This window comes from Octopus sinensis, linkage group LG27 (assembly GCF_006345805.1).
Source record: "Octopus sinensis linkage group LG27, ASM634580v1, whole genome shotgun sequence".
Classification (NCBI taxonomy): Eukaryota; Metazoa; Mollusca; class Cephalopoda; order Octopoda; family Octopodidae; genus Octopus; species Octopus sinensis.
This window is the reverse complement of record NC_043023.1, coordinates 1,538,820-1,566,253: the sequence shown is the minus strand read 5'-3', so window position 1 is coordinate 1,566,253 and position 27,434 is coordinate 1,538,820. Positions and strand designations below refer to the sequence as shown.

Below are 27,434 nucleotides of genomic sequence, written 5' to 3'. Positions count from 1 at the left end.
ATTCTACTCAAGGGCCAGCCTTGTCACACTCTCTGTCATGCTGAATCTCCTTGAGAACTACATTAAGGGTATGCATGTCTGTGGAGTTCTCAACCACTTGAATGTTATCATCACACTATTCTGTTAATCAGATCAGCTTTAACCCTTGTGGTTGTTACCAATGGCATGTCAGTGTCCTTGAGCAAGACACTTTACTTCATATTGTTCCATTACACTCAGCTTTCAAAAATGAGATGTACCTGTAATTCAACAAGGGTCAGCCTTGTCCTATTCTGTGTTAGTCTGAATCTGCTCAAGGACTACGTTAAGGGTACATATGTCTGTGGAGTACTCAGCCACTTTCACATTAATTTCATAAGCAGGCACAGGAGGGGCTGTGTGGTAAGTAGCTTGCTTACCAACCACATGGTTCCAGGTTCAGTACCACTGCGTGGCACCTTGGGCGAGTGTATTCTACTATAGCCTCGGGCCGACCAAAGCCTTGTGAGTGGATTTGGTAGACGGAAACTGAACGAAGCCTGTCGTATATATATATATATATATATATATATATATTATATATATATGTGTGTGTGTGTGTGTGTGTGTGTGAGTGTATGTAAATGTTTGTGTGTCTGTGTTTGTCCCCCCAACATCACTTGACAACCGTTGTTTACGTCCCTGTCACTTAGCGGTTTGGCAAGAGAGACTGATAGAATAAGTACTAGGCTTACAAAGAATAAATCCTGGGGTTGATTTGCTCGACTAAAGGCGGTGCTCCAGCATGGCCACAGTCAAATGACTGAAACAAATAAAAAAAAAAGAAGGCTGTTCTCTTGATTGGCTCAACTCCGACCCTTGTCATCATAACCAACAGAATGCCAGTGTTCTTGAGCAAGACTCTTTACTTCACATTGCTCAAGTCTACTCAGCTGGCAAAATTGAGTTTGGACCCGTGATTCAAAAGGGACCAAACTTATCACATTCTGTGTCACACTGAATTTCTCTCAGGACTATGTTATGGGTATATCTGTCTGTGGAGTACTCAGCTACTTGCACCTTAATTTTTTGAGCAGGCTGTTCGATTGATCAGCTCAACTGGAACCCTCTTCATTGTAACTGACAAAGTGCTAGTTTCTCAGTTGAAGGGGCCACTTTGTCTTGTAAATTATGTCACAAGGGGACCTCACTAGTGCTGGTGTCACAATAAAAAGAGCACTCAATACATGCAGTAAAGTATTTGGCATTCGAAAAGGCAGTCAGACTCAGAAACCATGGCAAAGTAGACATAGGTGCATGATGCAGTCCTTCAACTCATCAAACCAACCAACCCATCCATGCCAGCATGGAAGATAAACAAGCGTTTTATGATGATGATGATGATGGTGGTGATGGTGATGTGGGGGTGGGTGATGGTGATGATGATGCTAATAGTGACTTGTAGTGGTGGTCATGGTGGGGATGATGATGTTATTGGTGGTGGTTGTGGTGTAATGGAAGGATCCTGCTGATGTTGTTGATGATGGGGAGGAGGTGATGACAATGCTAGTAATGGCTAGGGTTGTGGTGATGATTGTGTTGGTGGTGGCAGTGTTGGCGGTTGTATTGGTGGTGATGATGATGATGATGGTAGCAGTCATGGTGATAATGACAATGATGATGATGACAACGATGATGATGATGACAACGATGATGATGATGGTGACGATGGTGACGATGATGACGATGGTGACGATGATGTGGTTTAAACATGATGCGGTGATGCCTTTTGGGATGTGATACAGTCACTTGGAAGACCACACAGTATTTAACTGTCCCTTGGAAGGAATAAAGATTAAACTGACCTGAGCAGGATTTGAACCAGATGATGCCAAAGGAACGTAATGAAATACCATAGCAGATGTAGCCTGTTGCTCTGCTGAGTCTGTCTGTTTGTCACAGTTTTGGTATTGTCTGGGAGGGTTAGGGTTATTATAGGACGTGCTATGAATGTAACTACTTTGTGTGTGTTAGTGTGTGTTGGTGTGTTGGTGTTTCTGTTGGTGTGTTTGTGTGTGTTGGTGTGTTTGTGTTTGTGCGTGTTGGGGTGTGTGTGTTGGTGTGTTTGTGTGTGTGTCTTGGTGTGTGTGTGTGGTGTGTGTGTTAGTGTGTGTTGGTGTGTGTGTGTGGTGTGTGTGTGTGTGTGTGTGTGTGGTAGTATGTGTGTTAGCGTGTTGGTGTTTCTGTGTGTGTTGGTGTGTGGTAGTATGTGTGTTAGCGTGTTGGTGTTTCTGTGTGTGTTGGTGTGTGGTAGTATGTGTGTTAGCGTGTTGGTGTTTCTGTGTGTGTTGTGTGTGGTGGTGTGTGTGTGTGTGTGCTAGCGTGTTGGTGTTTGTGTGTGTTGGTGTGTGTGTTAGTGTGTTAGTGTTTGTGTGTGTGTCTTGGTGTGTGTGTGTGTGTGTGTGTGTGTGTTAGTGTGCTGGTGTTTGTGTGTTGGTGTGTTTTTGTGTGTGGTAGTGTTTGTGTGTGTGTGTGTGTATGTGTGTAGGAAAATAGATACAGAAAGAGATGTAGAGTTGCTGAGATTGTCATACATCTGTTAGCAGAGAGGGAGGGGAGAAGGCTAAGAAAGAGGAGAGAAGAAAGAAATAGGCAGAGAGAGACAAAGAGATAAATATTTGATAGAAAAGGGGGAAAAAAAGGGAGAGAGAGCAGAATGGAAAGACAGATAGGAAGAACTGGACAGACTGTAAGTATAGAGACAGATAGATAGATAGATAGATAGATAAATAGATAGATAGATAGATAGATAGGTGAGAGTGAGTGAGAGTGGGAGAGAGAGAAACTGAGAGACAAGAAGACACACAAGCATCTACATAGATACATAGGTTGACAGAAAGAGTGTGTGAGAAAGAGGGGAGAGAGATATAGAGAAATGGCAGATGTATAAATAGATAGAGATATAGATGAATATATAGACCGGCAGAGAGAAAGAGCCCATGAGAAAGGGAGAGAGAGAGAGAGAGAGAGAAGCCATTGAGCCAAAGTAGATATTTAAGTATAACTACCTGAATTTGTCATCAAAGAGCTGGCAGGAACAGCTCAATTTTAGAATGCCTTCCTTGGGAAATCGCTTTATCTTTAACCGAATTTGCTGCCAAACTTTAATCTCTGTCCGTTTCCTGATTGAATGATGGTGATTTTTAGTTGTACAGTTGCGTATTTCTTGGATGTGATCTACGGAACAGATAAATCTCTCTGGATAAAAGCAGTCCATTGTATTTTGAATTAAGGACCGCATGAGTCAGGGAGACAGATCTGGAATGTGATCGTTTGGCTTGTTGAATGTATCAGCGAAATCTTCCTGAAAAGTCAAAGAATGAAAATAAAGAAAAAGTACCCTGTACTGTCTTTAAAAATAGGGACCACATTAATCATGGGATAGTTTGTAAGCAGAATATATAATATGTCTAATGTATTATAACATTGAGTGGGGTCTGTGTTGTGTAGGGTATGATGTGTCAGTCTGGGATGTGGCTTGTGTATATATGCCTGTCTATTATCCATCCAACCATCCATCCATCTATGCATACATACATTTAGAAAATATCCTTCCCCCACTAACAATCAATGAAAACTTGTTATGATAGCATGAAATTGTAGTATTATCACTAACTGCTTAGTCATGATTAGCACAAGCGAAACTGGTTGACTATGTAAATATTTTATTTCATAAAACTATATACATATTTTGTTCAGAATAAAATTTCTGTAAATTTTCCTTCTTTCATATTTTTCACTACAATTCACCCTATGGAAAAAATGTTTCTAGTAAACCTTTTCACTATCTACATGCATCAACATCATCATCATTGTCACTTAGTGTCTGCTTTCCATGCTGGCCTGGCATGGGTTAATGGTCTGACTGAAATTGGTAAGCCACACACCAACACACTAACACACACACTACCACACAAAAACACCAAGAACTCTATCCTGCAGCCAACAGATACGTTTGTCCAATCCTAGGTAAAATCAAAATCATCAATGTCCCCATTGTGGCTTCAGAGCAAAATCCATTCCTGGATTGAAATCACATCCATCGCAAATAGATGCAGCTTCTACATGTTTTTCTTTCTTTCTATTACTCTTGTTGACTTTAAAGTCCTCTCCTCCAAACAATCATACGTTGGAACTGAGATGAGTGTCCATCATCGTTAAGGCAGTGAGCTGCAGAATCGTTAGCACACTGGGTAAAATGCCTAGTGGTATTTCGTCTGTCGTTATGTTCTGAGTTCAAATTTCACTGAGGTCGACGTCTTTGCCTTTCATCCTTTCAGGGTTGATAAATTAAGTACCAGTTGCATACTGAGGTCGATCTAATCAACTGGCCCCCTCCCCAACAATTTCGGGCCTTGTGTCTAGAATAGAAAAGAATTGTTAGCACGCCTAATAACATTTCGTCTGTCTTTACATTCTTATGTCTTTATTGCCCACAAAGGGGCTAAACACAGAGGGGACAAACAAGGGCAGACAAAGAGATTAAGTCGATTACATCGACCCCAGTGTGTAACTGGTACTTAATTTATCGACCCTGAAAGGATGAAAGGCGACCTCGGCGGAATTTGAACTCAGAACGTAACGGCAGACGAAATAAGGCTACGCATTTCGCCCGGCATGCTAACGTTTCTGCCAGCTTGCTGCCTGTTTTTACATTCTGAGTTCAAATTCCACCAAGGTCGACTTTGCCTTTCATCCTTTCAGGGTTGATAAATTAAGTACCAGTTGCATACTGGAGTCGATCTAATCCACTGGCCCCCTCCCCAACAATTTCGGACCTTGTGCCTAGAGTAGAAAAGAATCGCTAGTACACCAGGCAAAATACCTAATAACATTTCACCTGTCTTTACGTTCTGAGTTCAAATTCTGCCGAGGTCAGCTTTACCTTTTATCCTTCTGGAGTTGATAAAATAAATACTTATTGAACACTGGGGTTGATGTAATTGATTTATCTTCTCCCTGATCTTGCTGGCCTTGTGCCAAAATTTGAAACCATTATTATTATTATTATTATTATTATTATTATTATTATTATTATTATTATTATTATTATTATTCTGCCAAGGTTGACTTTGCTTCTCGTCCTTACGGGGTCGATAAAATAAGTACCAGTTAAACACTGGGGTCAATTTAATCGACTCATGCCCTTCCCTAAAATTGCTACCCTTGTGGCAAAATTTGAAACCATTGTTGTTGTTGTCGTAGTGGTGGCCATTGTTTTTATGGTTGTTGTTATTAATGTTGTTGAATTTATTGTGTCATGTTGCTGTTCTTCTTGTTGTTATTGCTGTTGTTTAATGTTGTTGTTGCTGCTGTTATTATTGTCAATATTGTTGTTGAGTCCTGTTACTATTATTATTTTTATTATTGTTTCAACACTCTCTCTCTCTCTCTCTCTCTCTCTCTTTCTGTCTGTCTGTCTCTCTCTCTCATCATCATCAGTATAACTTGTTGTTGTTGTTGTTGTTGTTAACGCCCATGTTGTTGTGGCATTTGTTATTATTGACTCCGTTATTATTATCATTATTATTATTATCATTGTTGTTGTTGTTGTAGTTAATGGTGCTGCCACCTATTATTCTATCCAGAAAAGGAAGCTAGGTGTCATCAATGTTGTTTCATCTACACTAAGGGAAGAATTGGGGCACCTAAATATAAACATGACTCAGCAGTTTGTCCACCCCTCTCTCTCTCATTCTCTTTCTCTCTCTCTCCCTCTACTCTCTCTGTCTTTCTATCTCTTTCGATCTCTCTGTCCGTTTCCTGGTCCCCCCTCTCTCTCCCTTTACTCTTTCTCATTTTCTTTCTCTCTATCCCTCTCTCTCTCTTCTCTTTACTCTTTCTGTCTTTCTATTGGTCTCTGTCCATTTCCTTGTCTCCACTCTCTTCCCCCTCATTGCCATCTCTCCAATCTCCCTCTCGTTCATTACCTCTCCCTATTCTCTCCCTCTCTTCATTACTTTTCTCTCCCCTATCTCTCCTTCACTCCTCTCTCTCCTTCACTCCTCTCTCTCCTTCACTCCTCTCTCTCTTCACTCCCCTCTCTCTTCACACCCCTCTCCTTCACTCCTCTCCTCTCCTCTTTTTCATTCACTCCTCTCTTTCCTTCACTCCTCTCTCTCCTTCACTCCTCTCTTTCACTCCGCTCTCTCTCCACTCCTCTCTCCTTCACTCCTCTCTCTCATTTACTCCTCTCTCTCCTTCACTCCTCTCTCTCATTTACTCCTCTCCTTTCTCTCCTATAATGCTTCTCTCTTTATTTCCTTATTTCACTCTCTCTCTCTCTCATTATCCATCTTCTGTCTCTCCTTACTCTCTCTCTACCTTTCTCTATATCCATTTCTTCTTTCCGTTTTCTCATTTCTCACCAATGTCTCTCTCATACAATCTCTCCCTTGTTTCCCTCTCTCGTCATCTCTCCTTTTTCTCTCTCCATTTTTTCCTTTCTTCCTCATTGTCTCTCTTTTTCTCTCTTTTATCTATCTCTCTTTCCATTTCCTTCTCTTGCTGTATTCCTCTCTATCTCTCACTTTCTTTCCTTATAACTCTCTCTATTGTCTTAATTTCTCCCTGTAACTCTTTCTCTTTGGCACTTTCTGTTTCCCTATTTACCTACTTAAATAAGTTTCTATCTATCTACCATTCTGTCTGTCTGTCTGTCTGTCTATCTATCTATCTTGTCTGACTGTCTTTCTGTCTGTCTATCTATCTATCTTGTCTGTCTGTCTTTCTGTCTGTCTATTTATCCATCCATCCATCCATCCATGTATCTATCTTTCTACTTGTCTTCCTTCCTTACTTCTTCTTCTTCTTTCAATTCTTCTTCTTCTTCTTCTTCTTTTCCTAATTCTTCTTCTTTTAATTCTTCTTCTTCTTCTTTTCCTAATTCTTCTTCTTCTTCTTCTTCTTTTCCTAATTCTTCTTCTTTTAATTCTTCTTCTTCTTCTTTTCCTAATTCTTCTTCTTCTTCTTCTTCTTTTCCTAATTCTTCTTCTTCTTTTTTTCCTAATTCTTCTTCTTCTTCTTCTTCTTCTTTTCCTAATTCTTCTTCTTCTTCTTCTTCTTCTTCTTCTTCTTCTTTTCCTAATTCTTCTTTCAATTCTTCTTCTTCTTCTTCTTCTTTTTCTTCTTCTTTCAATTCTTCTTCTTCTTCTTCTTTCAATTCTTCTTCTTCTTCTTCTTCTTCTTCTTTTTCTTTTCCTAATTCTTCTTTCAATTCTTCTTCTTCTTCTTCTTTCAATTCTTCTTCTTCTTCTTCTTCTTCTTCTTCTTCTTCTTTTCCTAATTCTTCTTCTTCTTCTTCTTCTTTCTTCTTCTTCTTTCTTCTTCTTTTCTTCTTCTTCTTTCTTTCTTTCTTTATCCATCCATCCATTTGCCTATCCATGTCTGTCGGTCTGTCTGTCTATCAGTCTGTTTGTGCGTCTGTCAATGTTGCATTATCTCCACATAAATGCAGACGTGGCAAATAGGAAATTTGGAAATAACCCCACCCCTCTCTGCCTCTCCACCATCCATCTCCCGTGCCCCGTCTTAATATGCACTAGCCCAAATAACTGCACTATTATGAAGCATCCACTCCAATCATTCAACTACCAACACAACTACAACCATGATAACTAGTGACCACCACCACCAGTACCACCACCTTAAACATAACACTGCCACCAGCTCAACTACTACCATTGCCACTACTAACATCATCACCATCACCACTATCTCCATCTCCACAATACCACTGTTGCCAACACCACCACAACCACCATCACCACCACCACAACCCATCTCCACAGCATCGCCATTGCCAACACCATCACTACCACAACCACCATCATCACTTTCATAACCACCACCACCACCACTACAACTACTATCATATCCTTCTTAACCATTGCCACCATCGCAAATACCACCACAATCACTATCACTACCACAACCACCATCATCACCATCACCACCACCACCATCTCCACAGCATCGCCATTGCCAACACCACCACTACCACAACCACCATCATCACCACCACCACCACCACCATCTTCACAACATCGCCATTGCCAACACCACCACTACCAAAACCACCATACCATCACTGTCACCAATCTTAACCACCACCACCACCACCACTACCACCACCACCACTACCACCACCACCATCACTACAACCATCACCACTGTCATCTCAGCCACTACACCCAAAGTCTTGTCCGCTCATTGTTTCTGCTACCATTCAGAAGAATAGCAACAACAACATTTGTAATTATCACAACAACAAAAACTGCAACGATGATAAATATAACAATGTTAACTCCGGTTATGCCTGCAACAACATTAAGCAATAACAACAGCCACCACACCTGTAATAACTGCAGTAGTAACAACAACAACAGCAGCAGTAATGGCAACAGTATTACCACCACCACCACCACCATCAACAACAACAAAGTATTGGAAACAATGACACAGCCACTACCACCAATGACAACAAGAGCAAATGCTGTGTCAAATTCAGTAGCAACAACATCAAAAACAGCATTAGTTGCAACAATTGCGTCTGTTGCATTAACGAAAAACTGCAGAATCAGTGAAATGCATTGTGCTTGCATTAATGTCAACATCAATAACAAGAACAGTATGTCTGTAATCGTTGGAAACAAAGGAAAAGACCTCTGCATCGTAGCCAGACTTGGTAGAAATAGCAGCCAAATCTCCCTCAAATCACACCCTACTGTCTTATGTATGTATATATGTATGTATGAGCCAATGAGGGAGACCTGTAAATGGTAGCTTGACCTGGTAGAAAAAGCAGCCAAATCTCCCTCATGTCACACCCTACTGTCTTATGTATGTATATATGAACCAATTGGGAGACCTCTATATGGTAGGTAGACTACCTGGTGGAAATAGTAGCTAAATCTCCCTTAAATCACACCCTACTATCTTATGTATGTATATATGTATGTATGAGTCAATGAGGGAGACCTGTACATGGTAGCTTGACCTGGTAGAAATAGCAGCCAGATCTCCTTCACATCATACCACACTGTCTTATGTAAGTATATATGTATGTAGGCGTCAATGAGGGAGACCTGTACATGGTAGCTAGACCTTTAAGAAATTGCAACCAGATCTCCCTCAAATCACATCTCACAGTCTTATGTGTGTATATATGTATGTATGAGCCAATGAGGGAGACCTGTACGTGGGAGCTTGACCTGGTAGAAAAAGCAGCCAAATCTCCCTCAAATCACACTCTACTGTATTATGTATGTAGATATGTATGTATGAGCCAATGAGGGAGACATCTTCACTGTAACTAGAACTTGTAGTAATAGCAGCTAAATCTCCCTCAAATCACACTCTACTGTCTTATTTCTTTAATACCCACAAGGGGCCAAACACAGAGGGGCCAAACAAGGACAAAGGGATTTAGTCTTTTACATCGACCCCAGTGCGTAACTGGTACTTAATCTAGCGACCTCGATGATGATGATGATGATGGTGATGGCATTGATGACAATGGAGGTGGTGGTGGGGATGAGCATGATGATGGGGATAATAATGATGGTGGTGATGGTTTTGGTTGTGGTAGTGTTGGTGGTGGTGGTGAACATGATGATGATAGCATGGTGTTGGTAAAGATGATTGTGATGATGGTGGTTATAATGGTTATGTACATGATGATGATGGTAATGACTGATGATGATGATGTGATGATGCTGATGATGATGACGATGGTTATGAAGGTGATGGTGGTGATGATGATGATGATGATGATGATGCTGATGATGACGATAGTTATGAAGGTGATGGTGGTGAAGATGATGGTGATGATGATGATGATGTGTTGATGATGACGATGGTTATAAAGGTGATGGGGGTGATGATGATGATGATGATGATGATAACGATGGTTATGAAGGTGATGGTGGTGATGATGATGATGATGATGATGACGATGGTTATGAAGGTGATGGTGGTGAAGATGATGATGATGATGATGACGATGGTTATGAAGGTGATGTTGGTGAAGATGGTGATAATGGTGAAGATAATGATGTTGATGGTTGTAATGATGATGGTGATGGTTATGATGGTGATGAAGCTGAAGATGGTTGTGATGATGATTTTGGTGATGGTGTAGATGATGATGAGGGAACAATGACAACAACATGGTGGCTGTGGTGCTGCTGATGACGTTGAAGACCAGGATGATGATGATGATGATGATGATGGTAGCGGAAAAGATGAAGTAACAATGATGATGATGATGATGATGACAGTGGGGGTCAGTGTTGTTGTCGTTGTTGTCATTCCATTATGTTTCCACATATCTCCAGGTTCTCTAAAGTGCAAAAATAATTACACACCTGCTTTATAATATCTCTCTCTTCCCACCCACCCCTCTCTCTCCTCCCTCTCTCTTTGTCTGTCTGTCTGTCTGTCAGTAGCACTCTGGCATCTCTCTCTATTCCTCTCTCTCTCCCTCCCTCTCTGTCTCTTTGTGTTCTCTCTCTCTATCCATGTATCTCAGTGTTGCTCCTGTATCTTTGTCTCTTTCTGTCACTCCCTCTCTCTCCTTCTTTCACTTTTCTTCCTCCTCTCTCTCCACTTTCCCCCTTTCTCTCCTCTCCTTTCTCTCTACAGCTTCTGTCTCCCTCTCTCCTTTCTCTCTCCCTCTCTCTCTCCAGTTTCCCCCTTTCTCTCACCTTCTCTCCTTTCTCTCTCCCTCTCTCCTTTCTCTCTCCCTTCTTGCCCTCTTCCTCTCCCTCCCTCTCCTTCATTTTCTCCCCTTCGATCCCTTTGTGCCTTTCTCTGTGCCTTGGTGGTACTGCAATATCTCTTTCTTTCTCCCTCTTCTCTCTCCCACCTATCTCTCTCCCTCTCCTCTCCCCTCCTTTCTCCATCCCCACCTATTCCCCCCTCTCTCGTGTGTAACTGGCAGTATCAGATTTCTCATCATGAACAAACACTTTATCTATGATCACCATTATCATCACAACCATCATTACCATCATTATAATCATCATCATCACTGTCACCAAGACATCATCATCATAGCATCTGCTTTTCCATGCCTCCATGGATTATACGGAGGTTACTGAGCCATGACTGGACGCCCTTCCTATCACTAACTTTCAGCTGTTTCCAAGGGAGCTAATATTTTCCCCATAACCAGATATACTTTTATGAAAGACGAGAAATAATGGATACTGCTTATATAACAAGGACACTCGTTTACGATTATCCAATAATAAATATCATGGCAAAGAGAGAGCAACACACACACACACACACACACACACACACATGCATGAATACACCTCTTAGTGTCTCTTTTGCTGAAGTGCTAAGTCAAGGGGGATGTAAACAAACCATCACCAGCTGTCAAGGAATGGTAGGGAACAAACACACACACACATACACACACACTCATACACACACTCACACATGCATCACTTATTGTTCATCTTTTACTTGCTTCAGTCATTAGACTGTGTGTGGCCATGCTGGGGCACCCTCTTGAAGAGGTTTTAGTCGAATGAATCGAGCCCAGTACTTATTATTTATTTTTAAAGCCTGCTACTTACTCCATCAGTCTCTTTCTCAGAACTGCTGAGTCAAAGGGACAGAAACAAACAAACACCGGTTGTCAGTCAGCGGTGGGACACAAACACACACACACACACATACACATGCACATGCAACTATGCATCTCTTATTGTTTATCTTTTACTTGTTTCAGTCACCCGACTGCGACCATGCTGGAGCATCGTCTTGAGGAGTTTTTAAACGAATGAGTTGACCCCAGCACTTTTTCTTTTGTCAATCTCTTTTGCAGAGCTGCTAATTCAAGGGGACACAAACAAACCCACACTCAATTGTCAAACGGTGGTAGGGAAAACACACACACACACACACACCACACACACATATAAACATACATGATGGGCTTCGTTCAGTTTCTGTCCTCCAAATCCATTCACAAGATTTTCTTAGCCCAAGGCTATAACAAAAAACAGTTGACCAAGGTGCCATACTGTAGGATTGAACTCAAAAAATTTGTAGTTGGGAAGCAAACATCCTACCACACAGCCATGCCCATTTGTGTGTGCGTGTGTGTGTGTGGGGGGGGGTTAAATACACATGTTTATGTTTGTATTTGTGTAACATTTGTCCCACCCTGTCACTGCTTAACATTCCCTGCTGGTTTGTTTCTGTCCCTGTAACTTTGCAGTACAACAAAAGAGACCAATAGAATATGAGAACCGATGATCAAAGATGTCCTAGCTGTGACCATCCCAACTTTTATTTTGATGTAGTATATCTTGGACTACCATTTTGTGATATGGAGAAGATTTGGCTGCTGTTTCTACTAGATTGAGTGACCACCTTGAGAACCTCTCATTAGTCTGTGTATATACATTGTTTGTGTGTGTTTTTCTTGAGTATATATATATATATATATATATATATATATATATATATATATATATATATGAATGTATGTATATATATGTATACATATGAATGTATGTATATATATGTATATATATATATGTATGTATGTATGTATGTATATGTATGTATGTATGTGTATATATATATGTATGTATATATATATGTAAACACGTGTTTATGTATGCATGATTGTGTGTTTATGCGTACATATGCACACTTATATACATGTGTATATACACATACACATACAGTCACACAATATACACACACAGACAAATAAAATGTGTAGATATGTGTGTTTGTGTGTGTGTGTGTATATATATATATACACACACACATATATATATATATATATATACACACACACATATACATACACACACACATATATATATATATATTCATATGTCTGTACATAAATGTGTGTTTTTGTGTATATATGTGTGTTTGCCCATATGCATGTGTATACGTGTGTGTGTGTGCGTATGTATGTGTTTGTATATGTTTGTGCATGTATATATATGTGTCTGTATATGTGTGTGTCTATGTATATATGTATCTACATATATAATAATGTATACAAAGATGTATACACATACATAGACACACACACACACCCATCTAATTATTATTTTGTCTAACTGTCATCCGCATGAGTACCTCTCTGTGATAATTATAATTAAATCGTTGTCGTCTGGCTAATGATTTCACTCATCACATACTGTAACGATGTACACAGCTCTAGATTCACACTGGGCCACATACAATAATAATGTTTATAATAATAATAATAATAATGTTAATAATGATAATAATAATGTTAATAATAATAATAAATAATAACAATAATGTTAATAATAATAATGTTAATGATAATAATAATAATAATAATAATAATAATGTTAATAATATTAATAATAATGTTGATGATAATAATAATAATAATAATAATAATAATAATGATGATGATGTTAATATTAATAATAATGATGATGATAATAATAATAATTATAATATAATAATAATGTTAATGATAATGATAATAATAATGTTAATAATAATGTTAATAATAATAATAATAATAATGACAATAATAATAATAATAATAATAATAATGATAATAATGTTAATAATAATAATAATTATAATAATGTTAATAATAATAATAATAATAATTATGATGATGATGATGATAATGTTAATCCTTTCTACTATAGCCACAAAGGGCTGAAATATTGTGGGAGTAGTCTAGTGAATTACATCAGCCCCAGTGCTCCTCTGATACATATTTCATTGACCCCTAAATGATGGAAAGTACAGGAAACCTCAATAGAATTTCAACTTAGAACATAAACCCAAATAAAATGCTTGGCAGTATTTTTCCCCCAGTTTGCTAATGATTCTATGAACTGACCATCTTAGAATTGTAATAATTTGTAGTGAAACGGTTCACCAGTGTAATGGTTGTAGGTTTTTTCACCAATTTAATAATTTTAAATGTTTGTAACAAAGCTGGTTGTTGCGTGTTTGAATGTAAAAGTGTCCTGCTATAAGTTGGAAATACTTGTATGTAGAAATAAATGTCAGAACGGTTTGTTAATAAAGCATAGTAATTTATTTGGGATTGTTGACAAATATTGTGAGATATTGACAAATATCTTAGGAATGAGAACCCAGGTTTGAAATTTCCCCAAGACACCTGATGAAGGCTGGAGGGTATATCAGCCAAAATGTTATGTTAATAACAAACAAGATGAGGACAAATATCCGTCAAATAGTTTGTAGGAAAATTTGAGACCACAGCAAACTTAAAATGCGTGAATCTGAGAATTGAAAGCAGTAATGTCAGAATGCAGTTAGACATGGGAAGTGACATCACAATCCTAAATGAGAAATCATGGGAACAAACGGGTAAACCAGAATTATGGAGTCCAAACAAAATAGCTTATGGTGTTACAGGAAGAAAATTATATTTTATGGGCAGACACGTTTGTAATGTAATGTCCAAAGGTCAAACCAAAATGGTGAATGCTTATGTGTTGCAAAAATCCATGAATTTATCTGGCACCGAATGTATGAAAAGTTGAATTTATGGGAGACATTCATAAGCGTTTTGTGCAATAATGTGAAAGGAACAGTCAAACGATTGAACAAAGTTGGTGAAAGAACTTTCCCAAAAGTTTTTCCGGAAGGTTAAGGCTGTTGCACAAAAACAGAAGCAATGATTGCTACCAAAAGAAAATCCAACACCTATTTTCATATTTCTTTATTGCCTACAAGGGGCTAAACATAGAGGGAACAAACAAGGACAGACAAAGGGATTAAGTCGATTACATCGACCCCAGTGCATAACTGGTACTTAATTTATCGACCCTGAAAGGATGAAAGGCAAGGTTGACCTCGGCAGAATTTGAACTCAGAATGTAACCACAGACAAAATACCACTAAGTATTTCACCTATCACACACTCAGTACATCATGGTTCACCTGTCACACTCTCAGTACATCGCGGTTCACCTATCCCACACTAAATACTTCACAACTCACCTATCACACACTCAGTACATTGAGGATTTTTGTGGCTAATATATGTAAATTTACATCGTGGACTCCTCAGTATAACATAGGTTTCTGCAGATGATAGGTATTTATACTTTTTTAGATTTTAATTATTTCTGTGAGAGGTTTTGGAACATAACACCCACGATAGTCGAGGGATTACTGCATAAGTAATACAATTGTTTAACTAATTCAAGACTAAAAAATCTGACATAAAAACAGAACTATTGAATCACACACACATATTTATATATAAATTGTTCAGCTCCGGGTTGTTATTTCCCTTGCCAACAAATGGTCCACTTGCTTTGAAGCTATATGGAGTAAGAGACCTTTAAATAAAATAAACAGGTAAGGGATTGAAATGAGAAGGGCATCCAGCCGGCACAGAAAAACAGATGTAAAAAAATGAAACAATCACACACGAACACACACACACACACACACACACACACACACAAAAGCGCACATGTGCACACATGCACATATTTGAAAAACAAATGAGAGTTGGTGTTAAGAAGTTGTAAAGTTCTATCTGAATTATATACTCATCTAACCTATGCTATCATGGAAAAACAGATGTAAAACCTAAGAAAAGGCACACACACACAAATGGAGACACACATACACTCCTTTCAAAAACAGGTGAGAGTTGGTGACAGGAAAGGTATCCAGTTGTAGTGTCTAAATTATATACTTCTATAACAGGTGCTACCATAGAAAAAATGGACTTAAAAACTAACAAATGGAGTACATACAAGCATGCACACAAATGTAAACACCCATATATACATTTAAAAAACAGGTGAGTGTTGGTGACAGGAAAAGCTTTGGATTGCAAAATATTGAGTTAAGCACTCATCTAACCTATGCCACCAAAGAAAAATGGATGTAAAAGCTGACATATGACATGTACACACGCAAATGTATGCACCCATGCACTTATTTGCAAAGACTTCTAGATATTACTCTATTATCAGCTCGCATACGGTTAAGATTTGTTTTTTCCAACAAAAGATCTCTTACAAATTATCTCCTCACATAATATTTTTTTAATTTTATGCGCCCTTTTCAAGCCTAGCCAGGCTCATGGGCCCAGTTTCCCAGTTTCTATGGCGTACGTGTTCTCCCCAGCTGGATAGGACGCCAGTCCACCGCAGCATTACTCAAGAAACAGGAAGAAAGAGTGAGAGAAAGTTGGGGCAAAAGAGTACAAGAGGGATCGCCACCACCCCCTACTGGAGCCTTGTGGAGCTTTTAGGTGTTTTCGCTCAATAAACACACATAACGCCTGGTCTGGGAATTGAAACCGCAATCCTCCAACTGCGAATCCGCTGCCCTAACCACTGGGCCATTGTGCCTCCCACATAATATTAGTCTGTTAAATAAGAATCAATTGACTAATACTAACATTAATTTAGCTAATACCATCCATTCCCCTAGAAATATTAATAACAAGGTTATTGTCTCTGAAGTCAATTCCAACAGAATTAAGTTTTTGTCTAGTAATTCTAAGATTAAAAACTCTATATACCAGTGTAAAATTACTTCAGGTACCGATGTCTTTTTTTTTTATATAGGTAGTTCTTCTTCTCAGTTATCTAAAAGAATTTCTAATCATTACTCTACATTTAGGGATGGTTATAATATAACAGGCCTTAGTAAATTAATGTGGTACCTAAAAGACCATAATAAACAATTTAATTTAGATTGGTTGATTCTTTCCTTTTCATTCCCTTATGATAAAGGCAAGGAATTTTGTCATCTCTGTAACTGAACTATTTTTTTATTCTTTTTTCTAAAAAAACCCTTCTAGACATGGTTATAGAGCATGCTTATCAATGTAAACATTGGCAGAAACATACCTTTAGTTCATATAAGTGATATCTACCATTATATATAATTTAAACATTGATTTTCTTCTTACATTTCACTTCCACTAGACATATTTTTTTTCCAAGACTTTAGGCTTTTATTTAATTCACATATCGTTCTATATTTCTCATTTAGTTGGTTTCTGCTTTTTTTTATTTCCTTTAACCCTCCTCTTTCTATAGGCTATCTTTGACATTATATCCTCTAACGTTTTTTAAAAAAACTTAATAGCGTTCAGTTAATCACTATACATATCCATCATATTCTGTTAAAATGCGTTATTGACGAATTTTTATTTCTTCATTTCCCTGAAGAGATTACATTGTTTTACACTAATTTATTCCTTTGGAATAATACCAATGATGTCTTCAAAACGTGCCGGAAGTAAGAGAATTTGAATAACACCTGCGTTTAACTCCATTTATATATATATATATCATCATCATCATCATCATCATCGTCCTCTTTCCATGCTAGCATGGGTTGGACGATTTTGACCGAGGGCTGGCGAACCAGATGGTTGCACCAGGCTCCAATCTTGATCTGGCAGAGTTTCTACAGCTGGATGCCCTTCCTAACGCCAACCACTCCAAGAGTGTAGTGGGTGCTTTTTACGTGCCACCGGCACGGAGGCCGGTCAGGCGGTACTGGCAACAACCTCGCTTGAATCCTTTTACACATGCCACCAGCACAGGTGCCAGTAAGGCGACGTTGGTAACGATCACGCTCGAATGGTGCCCTTTTACGTGCCACTGGCATGGAAGTCAGTTGGCTGCTCTGGCAATCATCACACTCTAATGGTGCTCTTGGCATCCTACAAGCATGGGCACAAGTACCAGTAAGGCGACGCTGGTAATGATCATGCTCGTATGTATATGTTTATGTGTCTGTGTTTGTCCCCACCAACATCACTTGACAACTGATGTCAGTGTGTTTACATCCCCCGTAACTTAGCAGTTCGGAAAGAAAGACCAATAGAATAAGCACCTATATGCATGACAGCTGAGATTTAAATACTCTGCAGAATACTCTCTGAAAAATATACTCATCTGACCCATGCTACCAAAGCAAATAGGAGTTAAAACGAACGTATGAAACAGATGCATTTACAAACATACTCATGCACACACAGATGTTTGTACCTATAAACACATTTGAAAAACAGGTGAGAGTTGGTGATAGGAAAGGCACCCAGCTGAAAAGTACTGTCTGAAATGTAAATACCCCACTAACCCATGCTACCATTGAAAAACAGACGTCAAACCTAACAAATGAAACAAAACCGTCCCCACTCTGCCCACACGCAAAGACACGCACAAATATCTATTTCTGTATTATATTTTTAATTTAACGGTCTGGCTTTCAGTTAGGGGATGGCACTGGTTTTGAGGGGTATGTGTTTGTGGGCGGGTGCGTGGGTGGGAGAAATGTCTGATGTGATTCGTTGAAATATTATTTATTTTGTCACGGACTTCCTATCGATTTCAATATTTGTATTTATTTATTTATTTATTTATATAATTTTTGTTTTTACTGTATTGTTTTATTTTCTTTATTTTTGGAGTTGTGTTATTCTGGTATCTATATTCCACCCCATTGCTGCTGCGTATAAGTGTGTGTATGTATGTAGGCGCATGCATCCACGTGTTAGTGTGTATGTGTGTTTGTGTGTGTATGCATACATGTATTCACACAGAATATATATATATTCTGTGTGAATATTTATATATTTACACATATATATATTCACACATATATATAAATATAAATAGCTATATATGGTATATATATATATATACATATATATAGGTATGTGCATATATATATATATATATATATGTGTATATATATATATATATATATATATATATATAGTGTACATGTATATGTGTGTGTATATATATATATATGTGTATATATATATATATATATATATATATATATATATATAATATTAGGTAAATATACAAGTATATGTGTAATATAAAAACATACATATGTATGTATGTGTATACATATGTTTATACAAATGTATAGACATATATATATTTATGTATATATATATATATAGGTATATATATGTGTGTATATGTATATATATATATGCATATATATAGGTATATATACATGTGTGTGTGTGTATGTGTATATATATATATAGTGTACATGTATATGTGTGTGTATATATATATGTCACTATGTGTGTGTGTTTATATATACATGTGTCATTGTGTGTGTATGTGTGTATATTTATATATACAGTCGGAATTCAGCTCACTCACTTCATTAACTTCGATGTGGATATTAGACGAATCATGAAATTAGATGATTCAGTCACCATGTCAGATATAAATAGAGGGAGAGAGAGAGAGAGAGAGAGAGAGAAGAAAGAGGTGGGGAAGAAGAAAGCGAAAAAAAAGAGGGGTAGGACGATGATGGTAGAAGGGATGGAGGGAGAATGGGAAGGGGATGATCGTGCGGATGAGTAAAAGTGGACTAGAAGAGGTTTAAGTAGAAGATGGAAGAGGAAGAAATGTGTAGGGAATTCTTGAGTGGACAGAGGTAAACAGCCAAATTGTGTGCAAACTTTGCAAGTAATTCACTGATAATTATACACATGTGTAAGTGTACGTACACACGCAAGCATTGATCATAGGTTTGCTGGATCGGGACTGACCCGGGGCTAAAAAATATCTGCTCTAGCCACTGATACTAGTCACATCTGGAACATATTTGATCATATATCTGGTTGATCAGGACTGCTCTGGGGCTAAAATAAAAACTACTATAACCACCAATACTAACTGCTATACTATACATTAGATAATGTAGTCCTAGATACACTATGCCTGGATAAAAGATGGGATGGGATGGGATGATTACAGCTGGAACATCTTTGATCATAGATCTTCTGGACTTGGACTGACCTGGGGTTAAACAATATCTATAACCACCAATACTAACTGCTATACTATACATTAGATAATGTATTGCTAGATACACTATGTCTGAATAAAAAATGGGATGGTCATATTTGGAACATCATTGATCATATATCTGGTTGATTAGGACTGCTCTAGGGTCAATCTGGCAGAAACGTTAGCATGCCGGGTGAAATTCTTAGCGGTATTTTGTCTGCCGTTATGTTCTGAGTTCAAATTCCGCCAAGGTCGACTTTGCCTTTCATTCTTTCGGGGTTGATAAATTAAGTACCATTTACGCACTGGGGTCGATGTAATCGCCTTAATCCATTTATCTGTCCTTGTTTGTCCTCTCTGTGTTTGGCACCTTGTGGGTAGTAAAGAAATAGGTATTTTGTCTGCCGTTACCTTCTGAGTTCAAATTCCGCCGAGGTCGACTTTGCCTTTCATCCTTTCGGGGTCGTTAAATTAAGTACCAGTTATGCACTGGGGTTGATGTAATCGACTTAATCCCTTTGTCTGTCCTTGGTTGTTCCCTCTGTGTTTAGCCCCCTGTGGGCAATAAAGAAATAAGGACTGCTGTGGGGTTAAAAAACAACTACCATAACCACCAATACTAACTACTATACTATACATTAGATAATGTAGTCCTAGATACACTATGTCTGAATAAAAGATGGAATGGTCACAGATGGAACATCTTTGATCATAGATCAGCTGGTTAAGAACTGATCTCCGGCCAAATAACAACAACAACAGCAATCATTAAAGAACCCTCTCTGTAACCCTATTGACACTTTTCACTCTGTCCTTTCAGAGTACCCCAGGACCAGCTGAGTACATCATGAAAAGCCAGTTTGATTCAGCCGTGAAACCGGAGACACCGTTTACAGAACATCCACCATTCTATAGTCAAGCCAAGGTAAGTATTGAACTCACGTATTTTCTTCCCTTATTGACGGCAAATATGCATGACCTCGTGGTTAGAAGGTTGGACTCATGGTCATAACATCAAGGTTTCAATTCCCAACATGAGTGGTGTGCTGTGTTCACGTGCAAACTCTTTTCATTTCACATTGATCCAGTTCATGCAGCTCTTCACTCTTTTTACTCTTTTACTTGCTTCACTCATTTGACTGCGACCATGCTGGAGCAAATCGACCCCAGGGCTTATTCTTTGTAAGCCTAGTACTTATTATATCTGTCCCTTTTACCAAACTGCTAAGTTACGGGGACGTAAACACACCAGCATCGGTTGTCAAGCGATGTTGGGGTGACAAACACAGATACACAAACATATACAAACACACATACATACATATATAATATACATAATCAAAATAAGCAACAAGGATATCCAGAGGTAATGCATTACCTTTGGATATCTTTGTTACTTATTTCGATTATAATCACCCCATTTTGAATTATATGGATAATACCATACTAAATTCTGGTGCCTTTGACTTAAGTACCATATTCAACTGAATCTAAATTTTACTGAACATATATACATTGGGCTTCTTTCAGTTTCGGTCTACCAAATCCACTCACAAGTCTGTGGTAGATCCAAAGCTATAGAAGAAGACACTTGTCCAAGGTGCCATACAGTGGGACTGAACCTGGAACCATGAGGTTGGTAGGCAAGCTACTTACCACACAGCCACTCCTGCACCTATTGGGTTCTGCTTATGAAACTCAGGGCTAATGACAAACATAACTATATGTCTTTCTCTTCCTTTGTGTGTGTATATAAAACTGTAAAGTATTATAAATCCTTTATGGCTGATCTCAGCAATTGGTTTCACACTACGGGTGCTAGATAATAGACTGATTATGTAACCTTGTGCTCTTCAGAAGTTACCATTATATATATTGTTACGGGCTTAGCTAGTGTAGTATGTCCCAGTGACCTACATTAGGATAAACCCATTGTCCTGTCAGATTGAATTGGAGGTCCTGTCAGGTGAATTGGAGGTCATTCTAAGCACCCCTTGAAGAAGTGAAGAGGAAGACAGATTAAAGGATCTGAGAGCTGTCGTGAGAGGGTGATAGGCAGCAGGCGATAGCGATAGAGTGAGGGCTGAGAGCAAATAGAGATAGGCAGTAAGATCAGAGAGCAAATAGAAAGGCTAAGAGACAGCAGGCGATATAGATAGGATATAAGGACCAGGGCAGTTAGAGAGGGTGTGAGTGGTACAGAGGGAGATGAGGGGAGTGGAAGAAAGGCAGGACAAGGAAGTGTGGTTCTGGCGGTTGGTAGTTGGTCGTCAAGAAGGGCAGTCGTTGAGCGGTCGTGGAGGAGCACAGACGGATCTTGGAGTCGCTGACCGGTCCTCGAAGAAGACAGACGGACCTTGGATTTAAGGGGCAAGCGGTGGAATCTTAGGAGCAAGTTGGGATGCGAGAGAACTTGGCGGCACAGAAGGGAATATGTACAGGGGAATTAGCGGTACGGAGAGATGAGGTGCAGAATGGGACACTGGCGATTCAGTTGGGAATTAAGGTATGTGATTGTGTATTGATGGTGTCACGATGTAAGAGACAGTGGAAAAGAATGAACAGTGAAAAGAACAGTCAAGGACTTGTCGATATGTCGATTGTGGTATTTATGTTCAGAATTGTGTTGATATGTGTAGAAAAAGATTATAAAGAACTGTGAACGTTATCTGTTGATTGTGATGTTTAGGAAGAGACTTTAAAGAACTGTGTCTTCGGACGTGTACCTTTGAAATACTGTATATGACTTGTTGTGTCTCCGGACTGTTATATTGTTACATGCTGTTGTATTATGCTTTGATCTGTTGTATGATGTATTGAGTAGTCACGTGCATGTCTTCCTTTAAATGTCTGCCTTAAATGTATTTGATGTGTAGCAATTGTAATTGTCGTATAAACTGTTGTTTGAATATAAGCCAGTGTTGCCAGTTGTTGCCTTGCCTCTTTGGGTTGTATCTCGGGTTGTGCCTCTGTATCTCTGTGCTGTTGAGGTTGTGGAAGTATCTATCTGTATCTCCTCTCTCCGCCTCTCACGAGTTCCGTGGCGGAACTTGTGTGAGCCGTTCGGGACGGGCGACGACGGGTGATTCCGTAACAATATATATATATACATACATATATAATTGATATAGGATAAAATTTTTTTGGGGAAAAAAATTTTATCAATGGCCAGCATATCAAAAAATGCCTTTAAAGGTAAAATTTATACATAATTTACAAGATAAGGGCAGAAGAAAAATTCTAATGCCAGATACACCGAAACAAAAAATTGTTGATAACCATTAAATTTATGCGTCTCGAAACAAACTGATAGAAATCTCTAAAAAATTCGTTATTACTGTATTGGTCCAATTTCGGGGTTAATTCACAAGAAATTTTCCCCTCTTCAGCGGCACATACGTGAGATATAAATGAAATACTTATTCATACCCAATTGGACCAATACGGTAATAACAAATTTTTTAGAGATTTCTATCGGTTTGTTTCGAGACGCATAAATTTTTTGTTTTGGCGTATCTGGCATTAGAATTTTTCTTCTGCCCTTATCTTGTATATATATATATATATATATATTATAGGGAGAATTCACGAAAAAAACTAAAGACAAAGACAGGTGGCGTAGACAACAAACAGATGTATTAGTATAATACTTGGGAATTGAAAAAGTCTTTTACGTTTTGAGCCTATGCTCTTCTACAGAAAGGAACATAGAAGGAAACAAGGAGAGAAAAAAATGTGTGTAGTGGCTACCGATCCATCATGGCAATATATATATACACATATAACTTTGACATGAGCGATTCTTTCTTCTCTTGGAATTCACGGTCAAACGGCTGGGTGGAATTGTGCGAAAAATTACACAGATTTGTAGAATGATCCGGAGGTGATGCCGGGCTTTGTTTTTTTCATAACTCCCATGGTTACCGAGATAATCTACTATAATAATACTCTTGTATTTATGAATAAGGAAGGAAGGGGTGAGCATTTCAACTCTGTGTGAATATATGTGTGTATGTAAAAGGGGTTTATATGTATGTGTGTGTGTGCAATGGAAGTGAGATGGTTCGTCTTTGTTTGCTTAGTATTTGGGTTTAGTTTTTGATTTGGTTAAATCTTGGTTGTTTTTTTTCGTTGCTCAGTTATTTTTAGCGTTTTGACAGAAAAAAAAGTCATTCTAAAATTGTTATTTAACATAAGCATGCCCTAACAAGTCGATTGTGTACACAGGTTTTACAGCCACCTCATCCAAATCAACTGGGTGAAACCAGACTTAACTGCTTGTATGTATATATATATATATATATACATGCTAGCCACTACACATTCTTTATTTTCCCTCCTTGTTTCTTTCTGTGTTCCTTTCTGTGGAAGAGCGTAGGCTTGAAACGTTAAAGACTTTTTCACTTCCCGAGCATTAAACTAATACATCTGTTTGTTGTCTATGCCACCTGTGTTCATCTTTTCTTTTTTTTGTGAATTCTCCACCTATATATATATATATATATATATAAATAATCATCATCATCATCATTGTTTAACATCCATTTTCCATGCTAGCATGGGTTGGATAGTTTGACCGGGGTCTGGGAAACCAGGAGGCTGCACCAGGCTCCAATCTGATCTGGCATTGTTTCTACAGCTGGATGCCTTTCCTAATGGCAACCACTCCATTAGTGTAGCGGGTGCTTTTTACGTGCCACCAGCGCAGGGTCCAGAGGAGGCTGCCATCCACCCACCCACTTATCCACCCTACCATTCATTGACTTGTCCATCCATTTGTCCAATCTATGTATCTAGCCATCCTTCCATCTATCCAGCTACCCCTTGCATCCAGCCACCCCTCCATCTACCTATTCATCTACCCATCCACCATCTATAGTAAAACCTATAGTACAAGGCAATAAAGCAGAACTGAAACCAGAACCAAACTGCCCCTTAATCACACAACCATTTATGTCCCTTTGAACATAGACATATAAAAGCAGACATAAAGCTTTCTTATAGAAAAAACAGTACCACCTAAACACGAACAGACCAGTGGCATCAGTGAGACTTCATAGCAATCCTCTTTGTTTGCTTCTCTTTCTAGCGCTTCACTAAACACGTGAACACGAATCCTGCTCCAGGACTTTACAACGATCCCAGATGTGCACTTGAAAGAATCAAAAAGGCCTCTTGCATGAAGATGAGCCCCTTTGGTCAAACCTCTGTTCGGTTCCAGAATGACATAGATGCTAAACTGCTCCCTGGTATGTGTCTCGCTTCATTGTTTCTATCTGTTTTTATTTTTTTAGATTATATTTTTTTTTTGCTTTTGTTTATTTTTATTATTGTTGTATTTCGGAATGGTCATTTTGCCAGTTTAGCCAATAAAAACACACGCACTATATATTTGGTGTTATTTTGCTTCAGTGTTATTTATTTTTTACATTAATCTTAATCTTATTTCAGCCAAAGTTCTTTCGTCACACTCCTGTGACCGCATCAGTGGTCCTTTGCTTTCTTCTTTCTTATTTGTGTGTCTCTCCTTACTAACGGTCAGCCATTATTGGCTAAACTGGCAAAATGACCATTCATAAATACAACAACATCTGTTTCAACACATGATTTTACATCAAAAATCTTGCAAAACAAATTTATTTTTATTGTTTTGATTTAATCATTTTGGTACTGGTCATGCTGGCTGGAATCAAGCCAGAATCAAATGGTCTGAGACGTGATCGGCTAAGACTATCGGATGTTGGTATACATTGCTGGTCATAATGTACTTTGCTTCATTTTAGCTTCCAATGATGCTACCCCACTGGCTAGGCAAACAGGCCAACATCCACTCTGACTGGGAGGCTAGTCTATCATAGGGTGACCCATTTACAGCTGAGTGGGCTGGTGCAATGTGAAATGAAGTGTCTTGCTCAAGAACACAAGTTGCTGCTCAGACTGGGTTTGAACCTGCAATCACTAGATCAATCAGGAGTACAACACCCTAACTACATGGCCACATGCTTTCACACACATATATATTTATATATATGTATGTATGTATGTAAGTATGTATGTATGTATGTATGTATAGGTGCAGGAGTGGCTGTGTGGTTAAGAATCTTGCTTCCCAATCACATGGCTCTGGGTTCAGTCCCACTGCATATCAACTTGGGCAAGTGTCTTCAACTACAGCCTCGGGCCAACCAAAGCTTTGTGAGTAGATTTCAGTGATGGAAACTGAAAAGAAGCCTATCACTTATGTGCATATATGATATATATATATATATGTGTGTCTGTGTATTTGTATGTCTGTGTTTCTCCCTCTAGCATAGCTTGACAACTGATGTTAGTGTGTTTACATCCCCATAATTTAGCAGTTCAGTAAAAGTACTAGACTTACAAAGAATAAGACCTGGGGTCAATTTGTTTGACTAAAGGCTGTGCTTCACCTGGCTGCAGTCAAATGACTGAAACAAGTAAAAGAATATACATATATATATATATATATATATATAATTATTGCAAGGGATTGGCTATAAGCCTCTCCACATGCTTATTTACCTGGAGACTGGCAAACCAGATGGCTGCACCAGGCTCCAATCTGATCTGGCAGAGTCTCTACAGCTGGATGCCCTTCTTAACGCCAACCACCCTGAGAGTGTAGTGGGTGCTTTACGTACCACCGGCATGAGGGCCACTCAGGCAGTACTGGCAATGGCCATGCTCATATGGTGTTTTTTACCTGCCACCTGCACAAGAGCCAGTCCAGTGGCACAGGCAACGACCTTGCTCAAATGTTTTTTCACATGTCACTGGCAAATTCACGTGCTACTTGTGCGGAAGCCAGTCGGCTGCTCTGGCAACTATCACGCTTGGAGTGTTATAATTATGCATATAATTACTATAATATTTGTAAAATTTACCTAGAAGGTTTTAATTCCATGTTGACCCCTTGGTAAAATCATTAATAATTGTTTCACTTTATTGTAATATATATATATATATATATATATATATATATATATATATATATAGATTTATATATATATATATAGTATAATATATATATATTTATATATAATATATTATATATATAGAAGGCTGTATAAAAAGTTTTGAAGTCTAGCACCTTCATCAGAAGTTTGTACTATGCTTTTTCTGTTGAGGCTCAATATTTTCATACACCCCTCAATAATACATATATATAATAATAATAATATCAGGGAGTATAACTCCAAACTTACAGGGAAATATTCAATTTATCATTGTTTGACTTACATAATAGTGGTTTTTCTCTAATTTATATATATATATATATATATATATATATATATATATATTTCCTCATCTGGCACCTGTGTCGGTGGCACATAAAAAACACCATCCGAGCATGGCCGTTTGCCAGCCTCGTCTGGCACCTGTGTTGGTGGCACATAAAAAGCACCCACTACACTCTCGAAGTGGTTGGTGTTAGGAAGGGCATCCAGCTGTAGAAACACTGCCAGATCTGACTGGCCTGGTGCAGCCTTTGGGCTTCCCAGACCCCAGTTGAACCGTCCAACCCATGCTAGCATGGAAAGCGGACGTTAAACGATGATGATGATGATGATGAAGTGGGGTTAA

The 27,434-nt window shown here is 38.5% G+C and overlaps 1 protein-coding gene across 1 annotated transcript in view; it reads left to right on the top strand.

The window, feature by feature from the left end:
* Nucleotides 1–27,434, top strand: part of LOC115225473 (sperm-tail PG-rich repeat-containing protein 2-like) — a 604,424-nt gene that overhangs the window by 31,201 nt on the left and 545,789 nt on the right. Inside the window, exons 3-4 of the mRNA XM_029796428.2 lie at nt 20,650–20,754; nt 24,919–25,078. Of these exons, the coding sequence (XP_029652288.1) occupies nt 20,650–20,754; nt 24,919–25,078 (265 nt within the window). The remainder of the gene's footprint in view (nt 1–20,649; nt 20,755–24,918; nt 25,079–27,434) is intronic.